This window comes from Balaenoptera acutorostrata, chromosome 3, assembly GCF_949987535.1.
Source record: "Balaenoptera acutorostrata chromosome 3, mBalAcu1.1, whole genome shotgun sequence".
NCBI lineage: Eukaryota > Metazoa > Chordata > Mammalia > Artiodactyla > Balaenopteridae > Balaenoptera > Balaenoptera acutorostrata.
In genome coordinates this window covers 165345219-165371146 of record NC_080066.1, presented here as the reverse complement: position 1 = coordinate 165371146, position 25928 = coordinate 165345219, and the positions used below count along the sequence as shown (strand labels likewise).

The 25928-nt window shown below is 37.2% G+C and overlaps 1 protein-coding gene across 4 annotated transcripts in view; it reads left to right on the top strand.

Annotated features, from left to right (window-relative positions):
- GALC (galactosylceramidase) overlaps nucleotides 1-25928 on the top strand; it is a 97733-nt gene that overhangs the window by 36580 nt on the left and 35225 nt on the right. For all 4 annotated transcript variants that reach the window (XM_057543202.1, XM_057543201.1, XM_057543204.1 and 1 more), the window contains 9 exons: nucleotides 3912-4067; nucleotides 4998-5122; nucleotides 6498-6625; nucleotides 11393-11482; nucleotides 12198-12284; nucleotides 14341-14491; nucleotides 15497-15677; nucleotides 19623-19786; nucleotides 21197-21273. In XM_057543202.1, the coding sequence (XP_057399185.1) occupies nucleotides 3912-4067; nucleotides 4998-5122; nucleotides 6498-6625; nucleotides 11393-11482; nucleotides 12198-12284; nucleotides 14341-14491; nucleotides 15497-15677; nucleotides 19623-19786; nucleotides 21197-21273 (1159 nt within the window). The remainder of the gene's footprint in view (nucleotides 1-3911; nucleotides 4068-4997; nucleotides 5123-6497; nucleotides 6626-11392; nucleotides 11483-12197; nucleotides 12285-14340; nucleotides 14492-15496; nucleotides 15678-19622; nucleotides 19787-21196; nucleotides 21274-25928) is intronic.

The following is a 25928-nucleotide window of genomic DNA, read 5'->3' as shown; positions in this document are numbered from 1 at the left end:
GTATTAAGTATAACATACAAACACACACACATACATACGTACAGAAGATCATAAGAGTATAGCTTAATGAATTATTGTAAAGTGAACATACCTATACAACTACCACCTAGGTCAAGAAATAGAAAATTATCAGTATCTATGAAGCTCTCCTCTTGGAAATCTTTCTAATCAGTAGCCTCTCATTTTGCACCAAAGGCAACTACTAATCTAACCTCTGTTATCATAGACTAATTTTTCCTGTTTAAAAACTATTTAAATGGCATCTTAGAGTATCTATTATTTTGGTCAACACTATATTTATAAGATTAACTCATGTTGATTTTAATTGCTGTTTCAAATTCAGTTGTAGGAATATAACACAATTTATCCATCTATTCTTTGTTAAAGGTCATTTGGATTGTTTCCAATTTTTGGCTATTGTGGTACAATGGAATTTTGTTTAGGAGATGTTTATTTATTCTGTGGCTCCCACCTCCATAGAAAGAGTATGCCTCCCTGCCCCATTCATGTTGTGCTTGACCTGCACTATGTTTGCAGATTTTTGTTTTACAGTTACAGTACTTTCTGGGGTCTGCTTCCTCTGGGCCCCATTCTCCCTACTGTCTAAATGTTGTCTCTCCCTCATCCTAAGGTGTTCCTGTCTTATTCAATTTGGATTCTAATTTAAGCAGCTTATTCTTAAGGTGAAACTCTACCATTGCAGAAAGGACTGTTTGCTACCTATTTCTGAAATAGTTAAGTAAACCCTTGTATTGTCCAATATGGTAACCACTAGCTACATGTGTTTATGGAGCACTTGAAATATGGCTAGTCTGAATTTAGGTATGTTATAAGTGTAAAGTATACATTGGATTTTAGAGATGTAATATAAAAAAGTAAGTTATTAATAATTTTTATATTGATTTTATGTTGAATGATAATATTTTGGATATATTGGGTTAAACAGTATATAATTAAAATTTCTCTTCTGCTTTTTAAAAAATTTAGCTACTGGAAGATGTAAAATTATCTGTACACTTCACATTGCATTTCTATTGGACAAATCTGGTTTAAACTGTCACAGTATTGTGTTTAATCTCTTAGTGAATTTACTGTTTTTGGCACTTGGCCCCAATTTCAAGCCTGTGAAGACATTTTCACTTTAGCCAGTTGTCCTCAATTCTTCCATTCAGGATAGAGTCTGCTCCTGGGGGTGGGTGAGTACCTGTTAGTCCCCTTTCACTTCCACTGTTTCCATATTCTGTCTGTTGATCCTGGCCAGGCCTGATGCTGCAAGGCTTGCGGGGATTCCCTGTCACCTAGTTTTGATGCGGATATTGTCTGTGGGTTTTTACTTTCCGTCATCAGGTTGGTTTGTTTGGTTTCAGGAGGAGTGCTGGGGGAGTTTCAGAAAGTAGGCTACCATGATCCACCTCATTCATAAGTTCTATTTTTCTTTTAATACACATATATTTTTCTGTTAGGATAAACTTGGGTTTACTTTAATTAATCTTAATCTTGTCATTTAAAGTTTGAAAAATCATGCCATGAAATGTTAGAGATGTTTTTGCCTAATTATATGCATTTAAAAAATTAGGGGCTTCCCTGGTGGCGCAGTGGTTGAGAATCTGCCTGCTAATGCAGGAGACACGGGTTCAAGCCCTGGTCTGGGAAGATCCCACATGCCACGGAGCAGCTGGGCCCGTGAGCCACAGCTGCTGAGCCTGCGCGTCTGGAGCCTGTGCCCCGCAACGGGAGGGGCCGCGATAGTGAAAGGCCCGCGCACCGCGATGAAGAGCGGTCCCCGCACCGCGATGAAGAGTGGCCCCCACTTGCCGCAACTAGAGAAAGCCCTCGCACGAACCGAAGACCCAGCACAGCCAAAAATAAATAAATAAATAAATAAATAAAATTAAAAAAAAAAAATTATATTCTTAAAGAACTTTTACATTTTGTTGATCTATGGATCTGGACATTGGGAGAGACCTGGATTTCTGCCCCTCTTTTCTCAGATCATTTGATAAATCAATCAGGTTTAAAATGTAACAGTTTCATTGTTTTCTGAATGAGGGATATAATACCTATTTCTGTAACTTTAAAAGAGATACTTTTTCAGATTTTAAAAATAGTGCATGCTCATTGTAGAAAATTTGGAAAATGTAGAAAACCATAAAGATAGAGTTAGAACTTACTCATAATCTTAATATCTAGAGATCATTAATAACATAATATATTACTTTCCAGCCTGTTTTTTTTATATAAGTATTTTTTACCAGAGACACACCAAATATACATTTGGCTGAGTGATAACTAGATGAGTCTTACTAGTATTTGGTTGAGGTGTCAAAACCAAATATCATGACCATAGAATGAAGTTCTGGGATATAGAATAAATCTAAAATGTAAAAGTTTATTAAAATTATATAATTTCCAAGAATAGTAGTCAGATTTTCCAAGTTGGGAATTGTAGTACCAAAACAATAATTTCTTAACCCTGTTAGGTGCTGGCTTGCTCTTGGGGTCTCTGTTGTATATGTTTACAATACTGAATAGATGCCTGTTTTCAACTGGGTTCAGTGACTCAACAAAATCTTGGTGGAATCTCATTTTTTCCCTAATTCTTTATATTCTTTATTATTTATCCATTTCTTCCTTATGAAATCCTGGCATGCCAAATTAATGTTGTGCCTTAATTCGTCTTTACTAGTATAATTAATTCCCAAGTAGGATATTTTTTTCTTAAAAGATTCATGATCTAAATGGAATTAAATAAGTAAAAACTAAAATAGGTTTTCACAATCATTCTTTTAATGTTATGAATACTAGTACACCAAACGACAAAGATTAGAATTATGATATAATCCAATCTGTGTTATTCTGCTTGTATTATTGTTAACTTATTTGTAAATAGTTGTTGGCCTAGAAAATATACACTCCTGTCCCTAAAGTTATTTGATTCATGTGCTCTCTAATTCTTATACTAACTGTTGGTCTATTTTCTATTTTCCATTTGAAATTTCTTAATTGTTTTTATATTCAATAATCAGTCACTTCCACAATCATCATTATGGCAGTATTTTACGCTTGGAACAATAAATATACATTTATATTTAGGCTGACTCCTCTCAAATGCTAGAACAAGGGAGGGGTTCATTAGTCTGGGGCAGGGTTTCTCAACCTCTGCACTACTGATATTTTTCACTGGATAATTCTTTGTTGTTGGGACCTGTCACGGGTGTTACGGGATGTTTAGCAGTATCTCTGGCCTCTGCTCACTAGATGCCAATAGCAAATCCTGCCCTGCCCTGCCTTCTCCACCAGGCAAAAAGCATTCAAGTTGAGAACCACACTGCTCTGGGATAATAACTTCTAGTTTTCCCAAGATAGTTTATTCTTTTTATTCAAAGAAGAATTCTCTGTGCATTTTTGTTTTAGTGTTTTTCTTTTTACCTGGGAATAAACAATAAATGCCTCTCTGTCTACGAGGGGTGGGAGCAGGGGAGGAGATACTACATTACATAATAGACTCATTAGTCTTATTTTTGGTTTCCTTCCTACTGTCCAAGCTCTCTATTTCCCCTGGGAAGTCTAAATCCTGTCTCCACCTCATTCATCTTTGGAGTGTTCTAGGCCTCTTCTGCTGCCTCCACCTGTCAACATGCTTCCCTCCATGTTATGGTTTCCAGAAAGAAATTTCTCATCCATTGCTATCTTCCTTCCCATTCTGTGTGTTATAGGTTTATCTCATTCTAAGGGTGTTCTGAGACACAAGGGTGGGAAGAAGATGCTTACAGTCTGACAGCCACCTGGAAGCTGCCCATTATTTTAAAATAGAAATCTTGGAGAAGATATGTATTTTTATTCACTCAATAAATAGTTGTAAGTGCCATGTTCTGACCTTTTTACATTTCCTCCCACCCTTTCTTTTCTAGAGCTCATTACCCTGGGACCCATACAGTAAAGGATGCTAGGTTGACTGGGAAGAAGCTTTGGTCTTCTGAAGATTTTAGCACTTTAAATAGTGATGTGGGTGCAGGCTGCTGGGGTCGCATATTGAATCAGAATTATATCAATGGCTACATGACTGCGTAAGTTATTAGAAACTTCTAAAGGTTTTTATTTTGAAAAATTTCAAAACACAATAAGTAGAAAAAAGTACAGTGGACTTCCATAGTCTCACAAACTAAATTCAATGATTGGAAACATTTTCCTTACTTTCTTCATCTATACCTATATCTATACCTAAGCTGTGTCAACTCAAAAAAAAAAAAAAAAGAAGCAAGACGCTGCAAATAATAGAGCTTATTTGGAGTCTGATATATTGTCTCAGATATGGTTAAGTTATCTCCCTGGCCTGATAATTGCTGTTTGTTCTTATGTTCTTTTACTCCCTTAAAATCACTTACTACTGAGACCTGTTCTGTAAGGGCAAGCATTGTGGCCAGGCTTAGATCACAAAATGGCTTAGGCCTAAAATGGCTTCTTCTCTTCCTCTGGGGAACCCTTACCCTATCTGCCTACACCATCATTTGAACCCTGGCAGTCTGACTCTAAGAGTTCTCATTTGTAAAACTTTGCAACAGCTCAGAGTGAAGTTCATAAAATTATGTCTTGAAATTGGGGCACTTAGAATGCTGACCGTCAAAAGGAAAGCCAAGTATGGATAAAGCCTTTATTTGTATTTGACTCACATTTGTGACATGTCTGGTACTGGTAGGTCATGATTCATCTTCTGGTTACACCATTCGTCAGTAAAATTATACACCTCATATACATTTGTATTTTTTATTATATGATTCACCATTAAAAATATTTAGATGCATCCAACACTTGATTTTTCAAAATGTAGGTGAACTTTAGGCAACTTATATATTTTCTTGTTTTGGGTGGTAATTTTTTGTCATTTACATATATTTGTGTAAACTCTGATAAGGTCTTTTTTACTATAGGCTTGTAGATATTTACATTTTTATTACGAGCTGCTTTGGTGTTTCCTTTTTATCAAACAAATCTTTTAGCACAATTGCTTGGAATTTGGTGGCTAGTTACTATGAACAGTTGCCGTACGGGCGTTGTGGACTGATGACTGCTCAGGAGCCCTGGAGTGGGCACTATGTAGTAGAAGCTCCTGTCTGGATAGCAGGTATGGTTCAGATTCCATCTCTCAATCCCTAACTTCCTCTCTAAGAGACAAAGCAGGAAACACTTGGAGGGGATTATATGAACACTGTGTGTGTGCGTGTGTGTTAGTTTTAAGTGTGTCTCTGTTTCAAGCAAGATTTGTCATAGTGTTTTGTAAGAATCATTTGGGGAACTAGGCTACTTTCTGTATTCCATTCTCAATTATTCTAAGACCAGGCTTTTTTTTAGTTGATATATTTTTCTCAGAGATTTGTAGTCATGACATTATGTAACCATGACATTATTCTAAACTCAGGTTGTTCTTTCAAAAATATGGAAATGTTAAGTTGGATTTGTATATCCTGGTTGGTTAACCCCTTAAATGTTGAAATAGTTGGTCCCACATTATCTACATGAACTAATGTACTTTTCTAATTTTGTCACCGATTAATTGTGTCACCTCCCAAAATGGACAAGGAATATTGCTCAGTACATTTTCAGGACCAACCTTGGAGGTGCCCAATAAATACGTATTGTGGAAATAAACTTGTTTGAAACCATAAAGCTTAGTTTTTGGAATATTTTGTTAACTTTTTAAAAACCATGTTCTTTGTAGTTATATTAGGATGGGTTAAATAGAGATCATCAAAAGTTGGGAGGGGATAACTTTATTTTTTACTCTTGGAAAAAAAAGGTTTACTCAGTAGTCTTGAACTGACAGAGTGTGGTTCATTTATTTTCACCAGTCATTCTAAGAATATTCCCATAATTGTACCATTTAACTAGAAGTTGAAACATGAGACTGGCAAGTATTCTTCTCCAAAATAGAAAATAGCTGTTAGACTCAATCAGACTTGGGGTGGAAAAGTTTTCCTTCTACCCTTCTAGGTTCTTTGGCTAATCTAATAATTAAATGGATATAAGGCAGATCACCAGGAAAAAAACCACATTTAATTTTGTACATAAAAATATGAGACTTAAATTTGCAGTCAGGCAATTGAGGTTTATAATGCCATCCTGAGCTAAGGAATGGGATAGGGACCTGGAGCTTCAAAGGGGAGGAAGATAGTTCACAGGAAGAGAAGAGCAGATGTTTGCCCTGCCATGCGGGTGAATCTTTCAGATACGAAGTTGTGTCTGGTAGTAGCTGTCTTTCTGTGCCAGGTCCCCTATCTAAATTCTTTCAGGCAGTTAAAGGAGAGAGAAAAGTTTTTCTTTTGTCTGCTAGGTCTTGATTGCCATCAGCTCAAAATAATCCACATGCTAAAGTGACACATTTTGGGGTGGCATGTTCTGTTTTCTTTCAGACTCAAATCAGTAAACAGCTTTTTATTTTTTGATGAAATCCTATTATCACAATTTTAATCTTATTTGGGTCTTTCTCTGCTTGTCTATAGCTCATACCACTCAGTTTACTCAACCAGGTTGGTATTACCTGAAGACAGTTGGCCATTTAGAAAAAGGAGGAAGCTATGTAGCTCTGACGGACGGCTTAGGTAACCTCACCATCATCATTGAAACTATGGTAATTCTTTGTTGTTTTTATTGGATTAATTCACTTTGTTAGTATTGGAAAATATAGCATAAAACACAACTGAACACCTTTTTAAAAACAAAAAAAACAGGGGAGCTTTTCTCCTCTGCATAGGATCCCAGGACTGGGACAGCCAGTCTGTGGCTTGACCTGCTTACTCTCCAGGTTGAGAGCAAACCTTCTCTTTCTTTCACATCCCTCCCAGGGGTGGGGGACCCAACCTTATGCCTTTTTTTCCATTCTACCCAGTTACGTGGAAATCCTTCTTGCAGCTTTGGTTGTATAGAAGTTCTTCTGCCAGTTCCTAGTTAGTTTTCTTTGAGAATTGTTCCACAGGTAGATGTACTTTTGACACGTTTGTGGGGGGAGGTGAGCTCCGCATCCTCCTACTCCACCATCTTGATCCAACCTCCTCTGTTTGTTTCTTTGAATCTAAGTTGTCTTTCTTTTTGACAGCATATAGTTGGATCTTGCTTTTTGAAAAATTTAGTCTGACCTTTTGATTCAGTTGCTTAATCCATTTACATTTAATGTTAATATTGATATAGTTGGATTTACATCTTTCAACTTACTTTTTAGTTGCTATACATCTCATTATTTTGGTTCATCTATTCTTCTGTTACTGTTTTCTTTTGCAATAAGTCAATATTTTATGATGTAATATTTAAATTATTTTATTTTATTTTTTTACTATATTTTAGTGAGTTATTTTCTTAAGTGGTTGTTCCAGGATTTAGTGTAGAAATCTTGACTTATTAGAGTCTACTTCAGATTTATATTAACTGCATTCCAGTGAGATATTCATTTTTTGAAAGGTAGTTTTGCTTAATATAAAATTCTAGGCTGACAGTTTTTCCTTGAATGTGCTGTCTTCCATTGTTTCTGGTGATAAACCAACTATCAATCTTACTGAGGTTCCCTTGTAAATGATCTTGTTCCTTTCAAGATTTTCTTCTTTTCTTTGACTTTCAGCATTTTTACTGGGTGTCTGTATGTGCATCTCTTTGTATTTATTCCTCTTGGAGTTTGTTGAGCCTCTTGGATCTGTAGATTAATATTTTTCATCAAATTTGGAAAGTTTTCAGCTACTTTTCTTTGAATATTTTTTCTGCTCCTTTCTGTCTCCACTGTTTTCTACTGTCCCATTGTATATATTTTGGTGTATTTAATGGTATCCCACATTTCTCTGAGGTTCTGTTCATTATTCTTTATCTTTTGGTTTTTTTTTTCCCCTCAGTTCCTCAGGTTGCACAGTTTCTATCACTTGTTTTCAAATCCTCTAATTCATCTGCTATTTCAAATCTACTGTTGACCCCTCTAGTGAATTTTTCATTTCAGTTATTATATTTTTCAATTTCAGAATTTCCATTTGGTCTTTTAAAATTTTTTTGTCACCTAATTGATATTGTCTACTTGATGAGACGTTGTGATTATATCTTCCTTTACTTCTCTAAGCCTTGTTTCCTTTAGTTCTTTAAATGTATTTATATTGGTTACTTTGAAGTCTTCAACTGTTAAATCCAGCATCTGGTTGCTCTCATAGGTGGTTTCTGTTGCCTAGTTTTTGTGTATGGGTCACACTTTTCTGTTTCTTTGAATGTCTCCTAATTTTATGTTGAAAGCCAGACCTTTTATATAATATATTGTGGTAACTCTGGGTACTGATTCCCTCCTTTCCTGGGGTTTGTTGTTTGCTTGCTTGTTTGCTTAGTGATTGGCTGGAGTAATTTAGTGAAGTTTATTTCACTCTGCATTAAGTACAATCAATTTCTTTGGGGAGACTTTCTGAACTCTTTGTTTTATGACCTGTCTCTCTCCCTGGACAAAATCTCTGAGCTGAAGCTTGGAGCTGGGGATGGGGACAAGGGTGCGTTTCTCTCTTAGTGACACCTCTGATTTAGGAGTATGGTGCTGGGTGGGGGTTTGGAACCCCCATATTCTCAGTGTGCCTTGTTTAAGGTGAGTCTGTGAGTGGAACCTGGGCAGAGGAAGGGAACCCTCAGCCTCTTGGCCACACTCATGGCTACTTGTCCTCAGCATCAGGTAGCTGAGGGGAAGGGGGGAGAGAAATGCTGATATTCTGCTTCTCTCACGAAGATATTGTTGTCTTCACCTGGGGGCTGGGAGTGAGGGAGCCCCATGTTCTTGGCTGTACCTACTTGGCATGGAGTTTCTGTCACTCTAGGCTGAGAGGGACAGGGAGGGAGTGGATCATGGTTTAAATGCCATGAGTTTTAGTAGATTTTATTGAATAAATGTTTCTATATTTGTTGCAAGGCCTTAGGACCATTTCCAGAGACTTTATTGTAATTATTATTTAAATAATTTTCACCAGGTTCACTGGGAGCAGGTTCATGGAGCGCCTCCCATTGCCATTCTGGAAGCAGATCTCTTCTTTATTCATTATTCATTCAGTTCTTTGAACATATTTAAATACCTGATTTAATGTCTTTGTCTAGGAAATCTAATATCTCATAAGCAATGACTGGGGTTTCTCAGACATAGTTTCTGTCAACTGCTCTTATGCCTGTGTATGGGCCATTCTTTCCTGGTTCTCTGCAAATCTCATAATGATTTGTTGAAAATTAGACACATTACATAAAATAACATGGAGACTCTGGAGATCAGATTCTTCCTCCTATCTAGCATTTGTGGTTGTTGCTCTTTGTCATGGTTGTTGCTGTTTATTTGTTTTGTGACTTTCCTGAACAAATTCTGTAGTTTGTAAGCTTTATCATTTGTGGCCACTGAAGCCTCTGCTCAATTATCTTAGTGGTCAGATCATGATTGTACAGATTTCCTTATGTTTGGAACTAGCAAGTGCTCCAGCCTTTGCTGATGGGCTCTGTGTGCATAGTTGGGGCATACCTCAATACTCAGGCAGGCAGTTTACAACTCTGCCTTAGCTCTTACTTCCTGTTTGAGCAAAGCTCCCAGGTCGACTTGAATTTCCCAGTAAAGCCATCTGGGACCACAATTTTCTCTGTGGGAAACTTTTTAACTACAGTTGCAACTTCCTTTACAGATATTGGGCTATTCAGTTTGTCCATGTCTTCTTCAGTGAGCACTGGGTTTTTGTGTCTTCAAAGAAATTTGTCTGTTTAAGTTGTTAAATTTCTGGGCACAAAGTTATTGATATTATTCCCCACTATTCTTTTAATATCTATATACTCTGTATTGATGTCACCTTTCTTAATGTTCATAATTGCAATTTGTGTTTTCTTTTTATCCTGATTTCCTAATTAGTCTGGCTAGAAGTTTATTCAATTCTATTAATCTTCTCAAAGAGTCAGCTTTTGGTTTCTCAATTATTCTCTCTTGTTTTTCCGGTTTTTGTTTGATTTATCCTTTCATCTCTATTATTTTCTTTCCTCTGCTTACTTTGTTTTTTTTAAAATTTAATTAAACTTTTTTATTAAAATGTAGTCAACTTACAATATTATATTAGCTTCAGATGCACAGCGTAGTGATTCAGTATTTTTATAGATTATTCTCCCTTTAAAATTATTAAAAAATAATGTCTATGTTTTCCTGTGCTGTACAGTATATCCTTGCTGCTTATCTATTTTATACATAGTAGTTCATATCTCTTAATCCCATACATACCCCATGCTTACTTTGGTTTTAATTTGCTCTTCTTTTCCTAGTATCTTAAGCTAAAGTCTCAAATCCTTTCTTCATTTCTAATCTAGGTGTTCAGTGCTATACATTTTTTTCTAACTACTCTTTTAGTGGCATCCCACAAATCCTGATGTGTTGTGTTTTGCTTTTCATACAGCTCAAAATTCTTTCCAATTTCACCTTTTATTTTAATTTTTTTCTTTGAGACATGAATTATTTAGAAATTTGTTATTTAGTTTTTAAATATTTTGGAATTTTTCCAGAGATTTTTGTTACTCATTTCTGATTTAGTTTTACTGTGGTCAGAGAACAGACTTTCTGTGACTTGAATCTTTTTGAATTTATGGAGACTTCTTTTATGGCTAAGATTATGGTGTACTTCGGTAAATGTTCCCTGTGCACTTGAAAGGAATATGCATTCTGCAATTGCTGGATGAAGTGATCTATAGATGTCAGTCCAGGCAAGTTACTTGGTAGTGTTGTTCAAATCACCTGTGTCTTTGTTGATCTTCTGTCTAGTGGTATATCAGTTATTGAGGAAAGGTATTGAAATCTCTAACTATAATTGTAATTTAAAATTTTCCCACAAAGCCTGTCCCAGAACCTTATATTGTAAGTCCTCTGTGATTGTTGAATCCCCTAAAGTAGGGATGATGTCTCAGACTTCTTTTGATCCCAGCCCATTGTAGTGATTATTTTGAAAAAAATGATGCTGGCAGTGAGATTTGTTATATGTATTTAGCTGACCTCAGTTGTGTATTTGAAGGTTATATATAGGTGAGATGCCTTTTTAGTGAAAATGTCCCAAGATTTACTTCTTTTTTGGAAGTACAGTACTTCTTTTTTGGAAAGCAGAACATAAAAATTAATCTGTGTGCCATCAAATGACTGGAATTCAAAGTTTGATTCAGTCAAAATGCCGTTGAGTTTTACTTTGACTTGGCATACACAATAGGCATTCAATAAAGGTTTTTAAGAAAAAAGTCTTTAAAAGTTTGAAATAAACTGTTATTTGTCACCTATTATGTGTCATTTCTGCTAATCTATAGGCATTAAATGTTTGTTTGTTTTTTTCCCCCCAAAATGGCTTGTATATCATTCGGATAACTTACATGATTCTTTTTTTTTTCTACTCAGAGTCATAAGCATTCCATGTGTATACGGCCACTTCTTCCCTATTTCAATGTTTCACAACAATTTGCTACCTTCATTCTTAAGGGTTCTTTTGTAAGTAAATAAGTGGAACTTTTATTTTGATTTGAGAATTTATATATTTTATCACGGGCTAGCAGTTCTTAAGTGAAGTCTTACATTACAGGTGATTAAGAATTTGCATATGAGTGGGTAAATGCCTTGGTGTCTTATGTCTGCTGACTAGTTTTAGTCAAACATACAGAAGCCACTAGGAGGTAATGCTCTTTGTGGTTTTGAAGAATCCTAACAAAGGTCACTTGCAAGAAAGTTGTCCTTTTTGGTAGAGCATCATTTGTGTAGTTGAGGGAACTTTCAAACATTGATCTTTACAGTACTCTGTACAAAAAAAAGAGTCAAGATTCTTGTTATTTCTACCTATTGTTAGATTTGAATACAGAAATACAGTGCTCTTTCTGCTAATCGTGTAAGAATTGTTTTTTAATGCCAGAAAATTCTTAAAAAGCTTTTTACATAGGTATAATAATGAGTATTTTTGAAGCAAAGACACTAAAATCTTTTTGAACATTTGCCAAAAATCTGCAGTGTTTTTAGGAAATAAAGTATTTGCTTGAATAATGTCTTCCTACTTGCAAAATGTTTACTATTTAAGATTTGAGGTGGATCTTTCGGTAAATAGAAATAGAATGCACGTTGTCATTGGTTCATTCTTGCTGGTACAAATTTTAGAAATTCTCAAAGAGGAGATGATGAATCACTCAACTATGCTTTCTTTGTGTTTTCTCCTTAGAGTAAAATACCAGAGCTGCAGGTGTGGTATACCAAACTTGGAAAACCATCGGAGAGATTTCTTTTCAAACAACTGGATTCTCTATGGGTAGTTTTAAATAAATTCCTATAGTGTGAGCATTGCAACAGTAAAGGGAACAGAAATTTGATTAATGAATTTTTAATTTCATAACTGATTTTATGGCTGAAGCATAATAGAGGTAAAGTTTGCCCCCCATTTTTTAAAATAGAAGCCCTCTTCAAGGCAGTATGGTTTAGTAGATGTGTTTGTTCTTGGTATTTAGTTTGTCTTGGTGAATGGTACCAACCATCACTTGGTCTCAAGTCAGAAATTTGAGTCTCGTTTGAGACTGTCATTCCCACTCACCCTTTGTATACCATCAGTGATCAAGTATAGACAATATCACCCACATATTTCTCCTACCCATTCCTTATTTTCCATTCCCACGGCTACTGCTTGTTTCAGTTCCTCACTACGTCTCTCTCGGATTTCGGAAACCATCTCTTGTTTTTTCAGTCTCCCCGCCACCCATCACACTGCTACCAGAATGATGCGTCTAAATGCAGATCTGATTTTTGTCAGTCCCTGCTCAAATGCCTTAGTGATTTTTCCTATAAATTCACATTCCTTAGTGTGGCATGTGACCCACGTTATCACCTCACTAGGTAAAAGACTGCTTTCCTTTCTAGATGCATGTCCTACTAAACTGACCTTTCCTCACAGACTAAACATCTTGCATTTTTCAGAGCATGGCATGCCAAATTAATTACTTCTGTGACTTTGCACATGCTTTTTCTTCGTCCTAGAATGCCTTCTGTTCGTATCTTTGTCATCCTTCAAGACTCAGCCCAAGTGTTGCTTCCTCTGAAGCCTTCCCCACCAGTCTTAGGTCATAGCCACCTAGGGATATGTACTTACCTAGTAAACACTTTCCCCACTACACTGGATGCCTCGAGGATTGGGTCCCAGCCTTATATACCTGTTTTTCCCGGTGCCTAGTGTAGAGCTTAGCAAATGGTGGTTTCTCATGAGTAAATGTTTCAAAGAATGAATTGGCCCATGCAAGCACATCACTTCACCTAACTGACACAAATCTGCTACTTTTTATGGTAATTATTAAAGTTCTGTGACTCAACTAGTCAGTATCAATAATTGAATGCCCATTGTATATTAAATTTGAAAAAAGGAATAGTCTCTAATTTTTGCACAACACATTGCTAGAAATAGCATAATAAAACTGATTTTCCCCATAGGAAAAATAATATCATTTGGAGTTCTTCCTAAGCCAGAATATGGTATTAGATATTTCATAGATCTGACCAACAATTTATTAAAGCAAAGGTATGATATAAACCTCTAATATAAAGTAGAAAAAAAGAGCTACTCAGATTTCATAAAGTGGACATAATGTTTAGTGCCTGTGTCAGTTATGCAAAGGACTTCAGTGTCTTCAGAGGCCTGCTTTTACCATAGGACACCTATGATGTAGGGAAGGTTTCTCGTAGGTCACTCACTGAGCTTAGAACTTTATAAACATTTTCTCATTTAATCCTCACAATAGCCCTATGAAGTATGTTTTCTTCCCCTCATTTTATAGATGAAGAGATTATGGCTTTATATGCCAAGGTCATAAATGTGACATAAATGTAATTTGTTAATTGAAATACATATTGAACATGTAATGAGTAGGACTTTTTTATATAGTAAACGTTTTCTGTGTTTAACAGCTGAGTCAACAATAAGATTTTATGGATTTTTCTACCTTAGCAAAGTCCTAAAAAATAAATAAGCACATCTCTTAGTTACATGTATTGAATTATACACAGGCTTTAAGGATAGTACAGTCTAATGGAAAAGACAGAGTAATGGAAATGGATTTGGGGATCATCTAGTCCTTCTTCCTTCTGTGAAAAGAAATTCTTCTAATATCCTTTCTAGAATGTTTAATTGTATAAAGTCTTATAAATAACTTAAGAAAAAAGATTCCAAAGGCCTTGATATTGAGTGTGTCCTTCACAAGTAGTTAGGAAATTCTAAAAGAAATGAGTTCAGCCTGTCTTAAGCTTATTTTTTAAAAAGCTGTTTGACCCGAATGAGATGAGCCAAAGCCCTTGGCTTGAACGCAGCATCGCTTCTTTCTCAGCTCCTAGACAGCGGCGGCCGCTTCACGCTGGACCTGCAGGAGGACGGGCTGCTCACGCTTACCACGCTCAGCACCGGCAGCAAAGGCAGTGACCCGCTGCCTCCGAGGTCCCAGCCCTTTCCCCGCGTCTATAAGGATGACTTCAATGTCGGTACGTTTTTGTGCTAAAACTTAACTTGGTTTCCACTTTCAGCAGTCGTGGGCAGATTTCTCCCTGTCAAACCGGTGCCTGATGGAGTGTTTGTGAGAACTACATTAATTTAGCTCTAAATCTCTGCGTGGTAAATGGGAACTAATTTTTGTGTTACTTCAAGATAAATCGCAACTTGAGGGTCCTGTAATTTTCAGTGCCAGAAAAAATGTAGAGGTTATCGTTGGAATGAAAGTTATACAGGCCGTCCTCAACTTACGGTGGGGTTAGGTCCTGGTAAACCCATCGTAAGTTGAAAATATCATAAGTCAAAAATGCCAAACCTCAGAACTCGGTCTAGCCTACCTTACCTGTGCTCAGAACACTTACGTGAGCCTACAGTTGGGCAAAATCATCTAACACGAAGCCTGATAAGGTGTGGCATATGTCATGTTGTTTATTGAAGACTGTACTGAAAGTGAAAAGCAAAGTGTCTGTCTGGGTATAGAATGGTTCTGAGTGTATCTGTTGTTCACCCTCGTGATTGCATGGCTGACGGGGGTGTGGCTCACGGCAGCTCGCTGCCACTCCCCGGCGTCACAGGAGGGCATCCTGATCAAAGTTCAGAAGTTGAGGTACAGTTTCTACTGAATGCAAACTGCTTTCGTACCTTTGAGAAGCTGAAAACTTGTCAGGGCCGTTAAGCAACTTGCCTGGGGAACCCACTGAGCTAGAATCCTAACCCAGGTCTACTTATTCCAGAACTCATGATCTTTCCTCTTAAGCAGTTGCATGGATTAAGTATGTGATGTCTGTAGGTCAAACTGATCCCATTGATATTTAATAAAGATGGTATAAAAGTCAATAGCTCTTTAGTAACCTAAACCCTAAGCTTTGACTGTTTATAAGTATCATTTACTTATTTAAAACTTTTCAAAAGTATATCAAAATGTACCAGAAAATATCAGAGAGGAGAGATTCTGTAAGATTTGATACTAAACAAAGAATTTATTGTGTTCTGAACAGATTACCCATTTTTTAGTGAAGCTCCAAATTTTGCTGATCAGACTGGTGTATTTGAATACTTTATGAATATTGAAGACCCTGGAGAGCATCGCTTCACACTGCGCCAGGTTCTCAATCAAAGGCCCATTACTTGGGCTGCTGATGCATTCAACACCATCAGTATTATAGGAGATTACAAATGGTATGTAAAATTGACATCCTTATGTAGATCTGGCTGAAATAACCTTGTAAGGTTGTCAGGTACATTCTGAAGCCAGGACTTTTCAACAGTTCTCCTGTCCAAGAACCTAATAGGTGTGTTATAATTGTTGAATATCGTGGTGGCCATAAACCAGCCAATTGTTTTATTGCCTAAGTGTCCTTCCCTCAGATTTGCCCCAATTTAATAGTAATTGTTGCAGGATCAGATTGATTTTAATATAAAAATTGAGGACTTTTGGACCCAGTTATAATTTAAAATTTATTTATAAGCAGACTTTGTGATTTGCATGTTGTTTTTAAGTTTTTGTTTTTGCCGGAGAGTTGATTTGTTGAAATGGTGTTGCCACCTGCTGGATTCATACTTGAATTACATTGTTTTAGCTTTTGTGGAAAATCTGTTTACCAGGTGACAGTAGATGGCAACAGTAAAAAGCAAATCAGCTTTTAGTTGGCTAGAGAATTCCACTCTTTTATTTAGGCATTTGATAAAGAGAGAAGATGTATTTATTCTTCACTCAAAATATAATGGCCAAAGCAAAACTGAGAAGTCAGTTATGGAATTCCAATGTACTGACTAATTATAACTGTTTTAGGTGTTTCTTTCCTATTTTTTCTTTCAACTAGTATAATGCTACTGTGAAACATAAAACACAAGCATTTCAGGCTTAGTGATAGTAACTATTAATGTCAGGTCACCAAATAGCCATATCTGTAGCTTGGAAATTGGACAGGGAAGGGAAGATAATTTGGAAAAGAGCTTTAAATTGTTTATCTGTAGAATGCTGCAGAAAGTCTCTATCCTTTCTGTATTGCCTTACTCCCTGTTATAAATCCCAATTCTAGTCCCAAGCTCAGATAGTAAGTCTTAAGAAACTCCTATCCAGAGTTTCTAGAACACTTACAGCTCCTTGGAGAGTTATTGGGGGGTAGAGTAAAGAATTCTTGCCTAATTTAGAATAACTTCAATGGCTTATCTTTTTATACAACAGAAATACTGTTTATCCCAGCATCTCTGTACCAGACACTTTATCTGGACATTCTGGTCATGTCAGTGGGGTTTGTGATTCCTCATTTGTTACTAATGGTCTTACAGTAAGACAGGTGGCTGCGTTTAAATGTCTAAGGGATGGGCCCTGTTATTTTGATCACCGGTCTGGAAGCCAGCCACCATAGAAAACCTTTAAGTTTCTGTGACAGCCCATATCCCCCACGCTCATGAACACTACATAGGGCTCTTTCTGAACCCCAAATCTATTGTTTCTGGCTGGGACTCCAGAAAAACTGAGAGACTCTTTCATTGTAGTAGTAGAGAGATGATGTAGAGCACCATCTACAGATTAAACAAAACTCTTCATAACTTTGAAGGTTTTGCAGTATTTAAATAGCAATACTCAATCTTTACTATTGCAGTGCGTAAGGAGGTGGAGAAGAGGAGGATGGGGGAAAGTGGGGAGAGAAGGAAAGAGTGACATATTCTGAAAGAAAAAGAACCAGGAAATGGCAATTATGCATGTCAAGAAAGGACTGTTTTCGTCTTTCTTAAGCCGTACTTTCATCGTGTTCTTTCTCTGCTCAAGAATATGCAGTGACTCTTTCCTGCTACCGAACCAGATCTGCACTTCTATGCCTGACTTCCAAGATCTTTTAAAATTTAGTCTCACCCTATTTATTTTGTGTTATTTGCCATTATCCTATCCTGGATTCAAGGGAGCCAGATCTGTTTAGAGATGTACACACATCCCATGTTCATTTCTGTTCTCTGGCTGTGATGCCCATTTATTGCAGGGAAAGGAGGGAATGAAAACTGGGTAACACTAAACACTGGTATGAGCTTCCCATAGCTACCTTTTGGCAAAGGTAGCATCCTCTTTACCTTATAGACTGGGAAACAGAGGCTTCGGGGTAAGATTTGTTCAAGATCCCATACTTTTAAATTCCAGAACCAGGGCAAGAGGCCAGGTCTGTTTGGTGCTGTAGCCCATGCTCTTGGACTATACCTCACAACCTTGTTTTCATCATTGTCTTCTTCCTGAGAGTAGGAAAGGGAAAGTCAGTAAGTTAGTGGAGTTTATCCATAGTGCTATTCTAGTAAATCGGCTCTATGTGAGCACAGTGCCATCAGTTCTTAGAACTATGTTTACGACAGACCTTCTCTCATATTTAGATTTAGTTAAGTATCAGCACGGTAATTTGACTATAAATGGTAGACTTTACCAAAGCTGTTAAAGACTTCCATCTTGTTAGTAAGCTTTGGTTGGGATCTGAGGACAATCACAAAATTATCTTTCGCTGCACAGACCTGAATTCTGCATCCTTTTGATCAAATTTGCTTCATTATGTTGGCTGGTTTTTGTTCTCTCAGCACTTCCAAGAGATTATGGCTGTGGAAGACTAAACCAAACTTTTATTCTATTTTATTCATTATCTATAAAATTGCCTGTAAGTTGTGATGCAAGAATCACTTATTCTGGACTGTGATGTGAAAAAGGAAAGCATTTGATCTTCTCTCACTCTGACTCTAAATAGAATAAGTTTTTGGTGCTGACAGGATCTGTAGCACTTTCAGACTTCTGATGAGCCAGCAGGGAGGTAGGGGATGTAAGGAACAAGGCTGATCCTTGGTGGTTTCATGCTGGTGATAATCTACAGAGAGAAAAACTCCCTCTGCTGTGGGAGAACATACAAGAGAGACTGGGCTTTAGTTACTTAACATTTGATTTTCCCGTAAAGTAGCCCAGCTTTGATTAAATGATTAAATGTAGATTTTCCTGATTGTTGTGCACCTGCTGTAGGTGCTTCTTTTTTATGTTTTCCTTTACAAAGTAAAATTTCACTGTGCAAAATTCACTGACAGGAAACTCCGATAAATGTAAAAGTCACATAATTCTGGATCCAATTTCTCCCCATTTCCAAAATATATTTCTTGGCATTCTTAGTTTTATTTTAGATAAATTGCTTGCTTTATTACTTGACTGTGTGCAAGCTTTCTAATTCTTTTCCATTTGCACATAGAATTTGAGTGGGAGGGGAATTATTTTCAGAGGTCGTATTGGATTGGGGTGGTTGTATCATTGCAGAAGGAATCCAGTAGCATTTGTAAAAGGAAGCCCAGAGGAGATCTCATTGTTAAAGCTCTGGTAGTTCCTGGTTGGCTGAACCTTTCTCGTCCTTTGATCTCCTGTCAGTGATACCAAATCCGGGGTTTTACTGCCTCTGCACAGACCTAGGTACTCTGTAGGGGAAAACGGTCCCCCGAGTGAGATTCCTGGGCCAGAAGCATCAGCATCGCCTGGCAGTTTGTTAGACTTGCACATCGAGGGGCCCACCCTAGACCTACTGAATCGGACCCTGAGGGGTGGGGCCCCACACTGAACTGAATAAGCCCTCCAGGGTGACTGCAATACTGCCCAAGCCTGAAAAGCCCTACTGTAGAGTCAACATAGAGTTGGCTGTGTCTTGTTAGGGTTAAATGTAAAAATTAGCCTCAAAGCAGCTTTTGTTCTCCCAGAGGCTCCTCATAGTCTCCACTGCTTCTCTTTGCTGATGGAAATGTCATAAACCTTTTTGTTCAGAATTATGTGGAAACTTATCTTTTACGTATTCCTAGAAAAAATGGCTTCTTCTTATATTCTTAGAATGAGAAATTATTTTATTAAGAAAGATAGGAAATATATTCTTAAGAAGCTTAAAAACAGTAAATATTATTTTCCAAGAGTAAGTCATTAAAAGAGACAATGAAATGACTTGACTTCAGTCATGTAAAACTTAAAAAAACCATCATCAATGAAGCCTATCCCTTTATAAGTGTGGACTTAGCAAATCACATACCTTGATTAGAAGTTTGGAAGCATGTGACTGTGAAATGAACCATTTGTGCTACATTTGAAATGACATAATTAAAAGCACTAACACTTTGATTCTGCAGGTCCAATTTGACTGTAAAGTGTGATGTGTACATAGAGACCCCTGAGAAGGGAGGTGTGTTCATTGCTGGAAGAGTGAATAAAGGTGGTATTTTGATTAGAAGTGCCAGGGGAGTTTTCTTCTGGATATTTGCAAATGGAATCTACAGAGTTACAGGTGATCTAGGTAAGTGGCTTCTTCTATAGCACATGGTTACTATGTGATACGTTGCTATATCTGTTTGTTACTTATGGGAGTAATGAAGGAGCTTTATACCTCATCGTGTTCGAACATCTAACTGAGAAGAGATTCAACATGTGTAAGCCAATGCCAAACGATTCAAAATTATAGTGTTAATTAGTACAGACAGAGGCAGCTCAGTGAAAGAGAAAATTGTGCAAAGCTTTTCGGGTATTGTAGAGTTGAGCTAGGCTGTCAGAGTAGGATTACCAGAGATTGGGGTGTGGTGGTAGTAGTAGGGAGAGAATACTCAGGAAACACTAAATAAAAGCAGGACTATAAGAATGTTGCTGGTGTGCTTATGGAAATACAAAAGGAAGGATTGATTTGCTTAAGATGGAGAATTCCTATTTCCTAATTTAGTCAATAACTTGAAAACAGCTGGACTTTTCTCATTCATCTTAACAGTCCTTGTCTTATGTAGAATAGTATTTTATCCAGAATAGGTGCTTAGAATCCGTTCAAGTTGAATTCCATCCACTTCACTTTGGTTTGGGTACACACCGCTCTGTTGAAACTAGACCTTATTGGTGGTGACTCTTCTTGATTCATAGTCTCTTGACTTTTGTCCTGCATTAATAAAAAATCTTCTCTCCTATAGTTTGTTCCCCTTTGCCTCTTCCTAAGGTGAAAAGGGGTCCACTAATAAAATAAAAATTAAAGAGGGAGTGGGTAATGAGGACATTAGAATAGGAATTGCATAATCATAGCATGACTGATCTGGAAGGTACCTTGCATTTTCCAATCCAAAAGAGAGTGCCAGAGAGGTTAATTGCTTTACCCAAGGTCCCAAAATGAGGTAGTGGCAGAATTGGAACTAGGGATTTAAATCTCTGACTTCAGTCCCCACTGCTCTGTGTCTTAAACTGCCCATTGGACAGCTCATCCTGGCTTTCTCTCAGGCATTCAAATGTAATACATTCAAAAATTAGCTTATTATTTTCTCTCTAATTCTCAGCGAATGCTATTACCACGTAGCCAGGTACACTAGCTGGAAATCTTATGGTAGGTTTTGACTCTTCCTCCTTATCCTCCATATTCAATCCAACCAGGTGTACATGCAGACCTGAACTATACATGCTAATGCGTCATTGCACCATGCTTGGTTTGTAAGTTTATTTTGCTCGTTCTCTTGTGAGCTCACATATGGCTCAGAGTAGGACCTCTCTGCATGCTGGATGGATGCCTGAATGAAGGATGTTTTGTTTTAAGTCAATTGTAGGTATGGAAATGTCGATCTTTATCAAGGCTGACTTTACTACATACAAATGCACCTAAGAACCCCCACTGAGTTTCGGGATTCTGTGATTTAGATTTTAAAAATACATCAACTGGGATAATCTCTTTGTGTTACAGCTGGATGGATCATATATACTTCAGGACATGCTGACGTTACAGCAAAAAAATGGTATACACTCACTTTAACTATTAATGTAAGTATTGCTGATCAGAATGCCTGAGGTAAAAATATTCTTTTCTTGTGCTTTTCTAACGTTTTCGGTTATCAAAGGGGGAAAGTAAGATAAATAGTGGAAAATAGGCAGAGAGTCTGCCGTGATACCAGCAAACCACCAGTCCCTGGGATGATAGTGTGTGTCTGGGTAAACCCACCTGAGAAGCAGCTGACTTTATCACCCCCAGTGTTTTTTTTTGTTTGTTTGTTTTTGTTTTTGTTTTTTAAACTCAGGAGTAATTGGCAGAGTCAATAATTGAACTATTTTTTTTTCAAGTTTTCTTAAACCAAGACTATTATTGGAGCTAATAGGTATAAGCAAAGTCACATACATTTATTTTTTTATTTTTTATTTTTTTCAAACATCTTTATTGAAGTATAATTGCCTTACAATAGTGTGTTAGCATCTGCTTTATAACAAAGTGAATCTGTTATACATATACAATATGTTCCCATTTCTCTTCCCTCTTGCATCTCCCTCCCTCCCACCCTCCCCATCCCACCCCTCTAGGTGGTCACAAAGCACCGAGCTGATCTCCCTGTGCTATGCGGCTGCTTCCCACTAGCTATCTATTTTACATTTGGTAGTGTATATATGTCCATGACACTCTCTTACCCTGTCACATCTCACCCCACCCCCTCCCCATATCCTCAAGTCCATTCTCTAGTAGGTCTGTGCCTTTATTCCCGTCTTGCCACTAGGTTCTTCATGGCCTTTTTTTTTTTTTTTTTTTCCCTTAGATTCCATATATATGTGTTAGCATACTGTATTTGTTTTTCTCTTTCTGACTTACTTCACTCTGTATGACAGACTCTAACTCCATCCACCTCATTACAAATACCATTTATTTTTTGATGGTTAAGAATGATTTGGTTTTCAGCTATAAGCACACTTTTTTAGAAGTTAGTTTCCATGACTCTTTGTGAGAGATGATACCAGATTGACTGTAGTATCATGGAAATCTAAAAATATTTGTCAAAATTATTGGTTGATCATGCGTTATTGATTGACATGCTTCCAAGGGATGCTGTGTAGAGAAATTCTTCTGTATAATATACTGCTCTCTGCCAAGACAGTTCTGTCATAATTTTGTTTAGGTTACAATAGAGATAAAAAATGGAATTCAAATAACTTTTTGAACTTGTTCTCTTCTCTTACTCAACCACCAAAAGTGACAGTACTAATTTTTCTGGCAGTAACAATATGTACTGAAAATCCAGTTTGGGTGTAACACAGTTTATATAACTATAACCACACTTGATGGGCATAACCTTGTTCCTAGTTCTTCCCTTTTGCAGTGAACTGAGGCAGTAAGGGCTGGCTTACCTGCAGATAGAGGGGAGGCATCTTTTATGTGCCTCTTGGGGGTACACATGTGCTGTTATTTGTTTAGGCAGATATTAGGTCTTGGAATTGGATTTTAAATTTTAACAGATCCTGCCCCTATTGCTAGCCAAACTATATCAATTTTTATAGCAGTTATAATAATATTTGATATTACTGATTTTAAAGATTTTTTTCAAATTAATAGACATGATTTTTATTTCCTTGATAATTAGGGAGGTTAAACATCTTACTATGTTTATTGGCTATCTGTGTTTTTTCTTCTCTGAAGTTACCCATTCACACTCTTTCCTCATTTTCCTATTGTGTTGTCTTTTTCTGATGGATTTGTATAAATTCATTATATATTCTAGGTAGTAACTCGTTGTCTGTTATATATGTCACAAATATTTGCTTCTATTCTGTCATATGTATTTCAATTTGCTTATGGTATGTTTCGTGAATAGAAGTTTTAAATTTTGCTACTGTCATATATTTCACTTCTTTTCATTGCTTTTATGTTTTATTTAAGAAGGCCTTCCCCTTTCTCAAGGTCAGGAACATTTTTTCCCCAAAACCAAACAAAGTTTAGGATTTTTTTAAATGTTTAAGTCTTTAATCCATCTGGAATGTATTTGTGGATCATAAGAAGAGCCCAACATAATTTTTTAAAAACAAGTGGATAGCCATCATATTTATTACATAGACTGTCCTTTTACCCATGATTTAAAAGCCATGTTTTCGACATAACAAATCATCATGTGTACATAGGCTTATTTCTGAGCCTTTTTTCTGTTTAATTGCTTTGTTTGTTATTATCCAACATCACACCTTAAATTGTGTTTACTTTCTAAAGTCTTTGATTACATGGTTTACTCCCTTACTTCCTTCAGAGTTCCTTCCTGACCACCTTATATAAGATAGCACCCCGTCTCACTCTCTGCCCCTCTTCCCTTCCTTAATTTTTCTCTGAAGCTCTTGTTAACCTCCTGACATCTTACATGTTCTGTTGATCGCTGTGTGTTTGTCCTGCTCCGTTCACTAAAACCAGGCTCCTTTAATGACAGGCGTCTGTTTTATTCACTGCTGGCTCTCTGGCACCTAGAAAAGTGCCTGGTGCACACACAGCCAGAGCAAGAGCCCTTGTAGAATGAATGAGTGGCTATCCGGTGAGGCAAGTTCCTCATTATTTCTTTTTAAAAATTACCTTTGCTATTTCAATAGCATATTTACTCTTCTATTTGAATTTTTTTTTTTTTTTGGCTGTGTTGGGTCTTCGTTTCTGTGCGAGGGCTTTCTCTGGTTGCGGCGAGCGAGGGCCACTCTTCATCGCGGTGCGCGGGCCTCTCACCATCGCGGCCTCTCCCGCTGCGGAGCACAGGCTCCAGACGCGCAGGCTCAGCAGTTGTGGCTCACGGGCCTAGTTGCTCCGCGGCATGTGGGATCCTCCCAGACCAGGGCTCGAACCCGTGTCCCCTGCACTGGCAGGCGGACTCTCAACCGCTGCGCCACCAGGGAAGCCCATCTTCTATTTGAATTTTTAAAACATCTTTTCAATTCCATGAAAAATGCTGCTAGCATTACACTGAATTTATACATCAATTTGGGCAAAAATAATATGTTCTTTTAGAATAATGTGTTTCCAGGGACTTCCCTGGCGGTCCAGTGGTTAAGACTTCACCTTCCAATGTTGGGGGTATGGGTTCGATCCCTGTTTGGGGAGCTGGGATGCCACATGCCTTGTGGCCAAAAGGCCAAAACATAAGATAGAAGCAATATTGTAACAAATTCAGTAAAGCCTTTTTTTCTAAAAAAAAAGAATAGTGTGTTTCCCCATTCAAGAACATGGTAGCAAGAACATGCTGCATCTTACCATTTATTAAGATCTCCCACTATGTCCTTCAGTTTTATTTTTGTAGTTCTTCCACCTTACTTGTTAGGCTTATTTTTAGTAATTTTATGAATTTTTTGAAATTTTGAATAGGATTTAAAAAGGTAAATTTCCTTAATTTTATTAGATATTTTGCATACATGTTTTAAAAAAAGGGCTTATCGAAAACACCTGCCTCCTTCCTCACGGCTGTTCCTGCCGCCTCACCCCATTCTGTGTTCTGCTCCTCTGACACAGCCACTTTGAATTATTTCAGCTGTTTTCTTCTGGTATGTCTTTTATATAAAGTGATTTACTACTTTCAGAAATTAGCTCCGCTCTTGCTACTGGGATGGACGGGGATATTGGTGACTTACACCTGCTCCACCCCCTACCCCATTATTTCTTGTTCCACCAACTCTGGGCATTCTGCTTCTCCCTTGCGTCTCAACTCTGTGCACATAATCCAGAGCGGTCTCTGAGGCACCCATCATCACATCAACCTGTTTTAATTCTTCACATGCCACTTATCGCTTAGCTCTTAGGTATTGTGTGTGTTTGTGTGTCTCCTTCTACTAGAATGTAAGCTGTATAAGAGCAGGGACCTTGTTTTTCTTGTTCATCCTAAATTCCCAGGGATTTAAGCAACATTTGGCATATAAATATTTGTTGCATAAATGAAAAACAAAACAAAACAACATCTTTTATGATGTTCATTTTCCAAATTACTGCTAATATGAGGATTTTATGATTTTGAAATTGGCCATTTTTGAATTCTTCTCAGCACACATCAGATGCTTTATCTTAGTGCTGTTGCGTGGGGGTTAGAACGATAAACTTTGAAGTCTATTAATAGTCACTTGCAGATTATTTTATGTTGCTCTGCTTCTGTTTTACCATCATAATCTCATGAAGACACACCCTTATGCAGATTGAATGGTATCATATATAAATATATATACATGAAAGTTTGGTACAGTACCCAATATGTGGTGAGCACTTTAATGAGTCAAGTTAATATTCTTAGGAGTAGGTAGGTGTGTTAGGAACCAGACAGGTCAGCATTCATATTTCCTTACTGATATATGCTGAGACTTCCAGCAAGTTATTTCAAGTTTTTGAGCCTCTGTTTCCTTATCTGTAAAATGGAGGTAAGCTCTGTAGGTTGTTCTAGAGTTAGATGTTTTTTATTCTTCATTCGACACATTTTTATTAATAGCATCTGTTACATGCACTCTTCTAAGTACTGGGGATACAGCAGTGAACAAGACAGACAAGGTTCCAGCTCTCTCAGAGCCTGTATTCTTCTAGGACAGGGATTATTAAACTTTTTTTTTTCTTTAAAGAGCCAAAGAGTCAATATTTTAGGCCTTGTGAGCCCTATGGTCTACGTTGCAGTTGTTCAGCTCTGCTTTTGTAGTGAGAAAGGAGCCGTAGACTG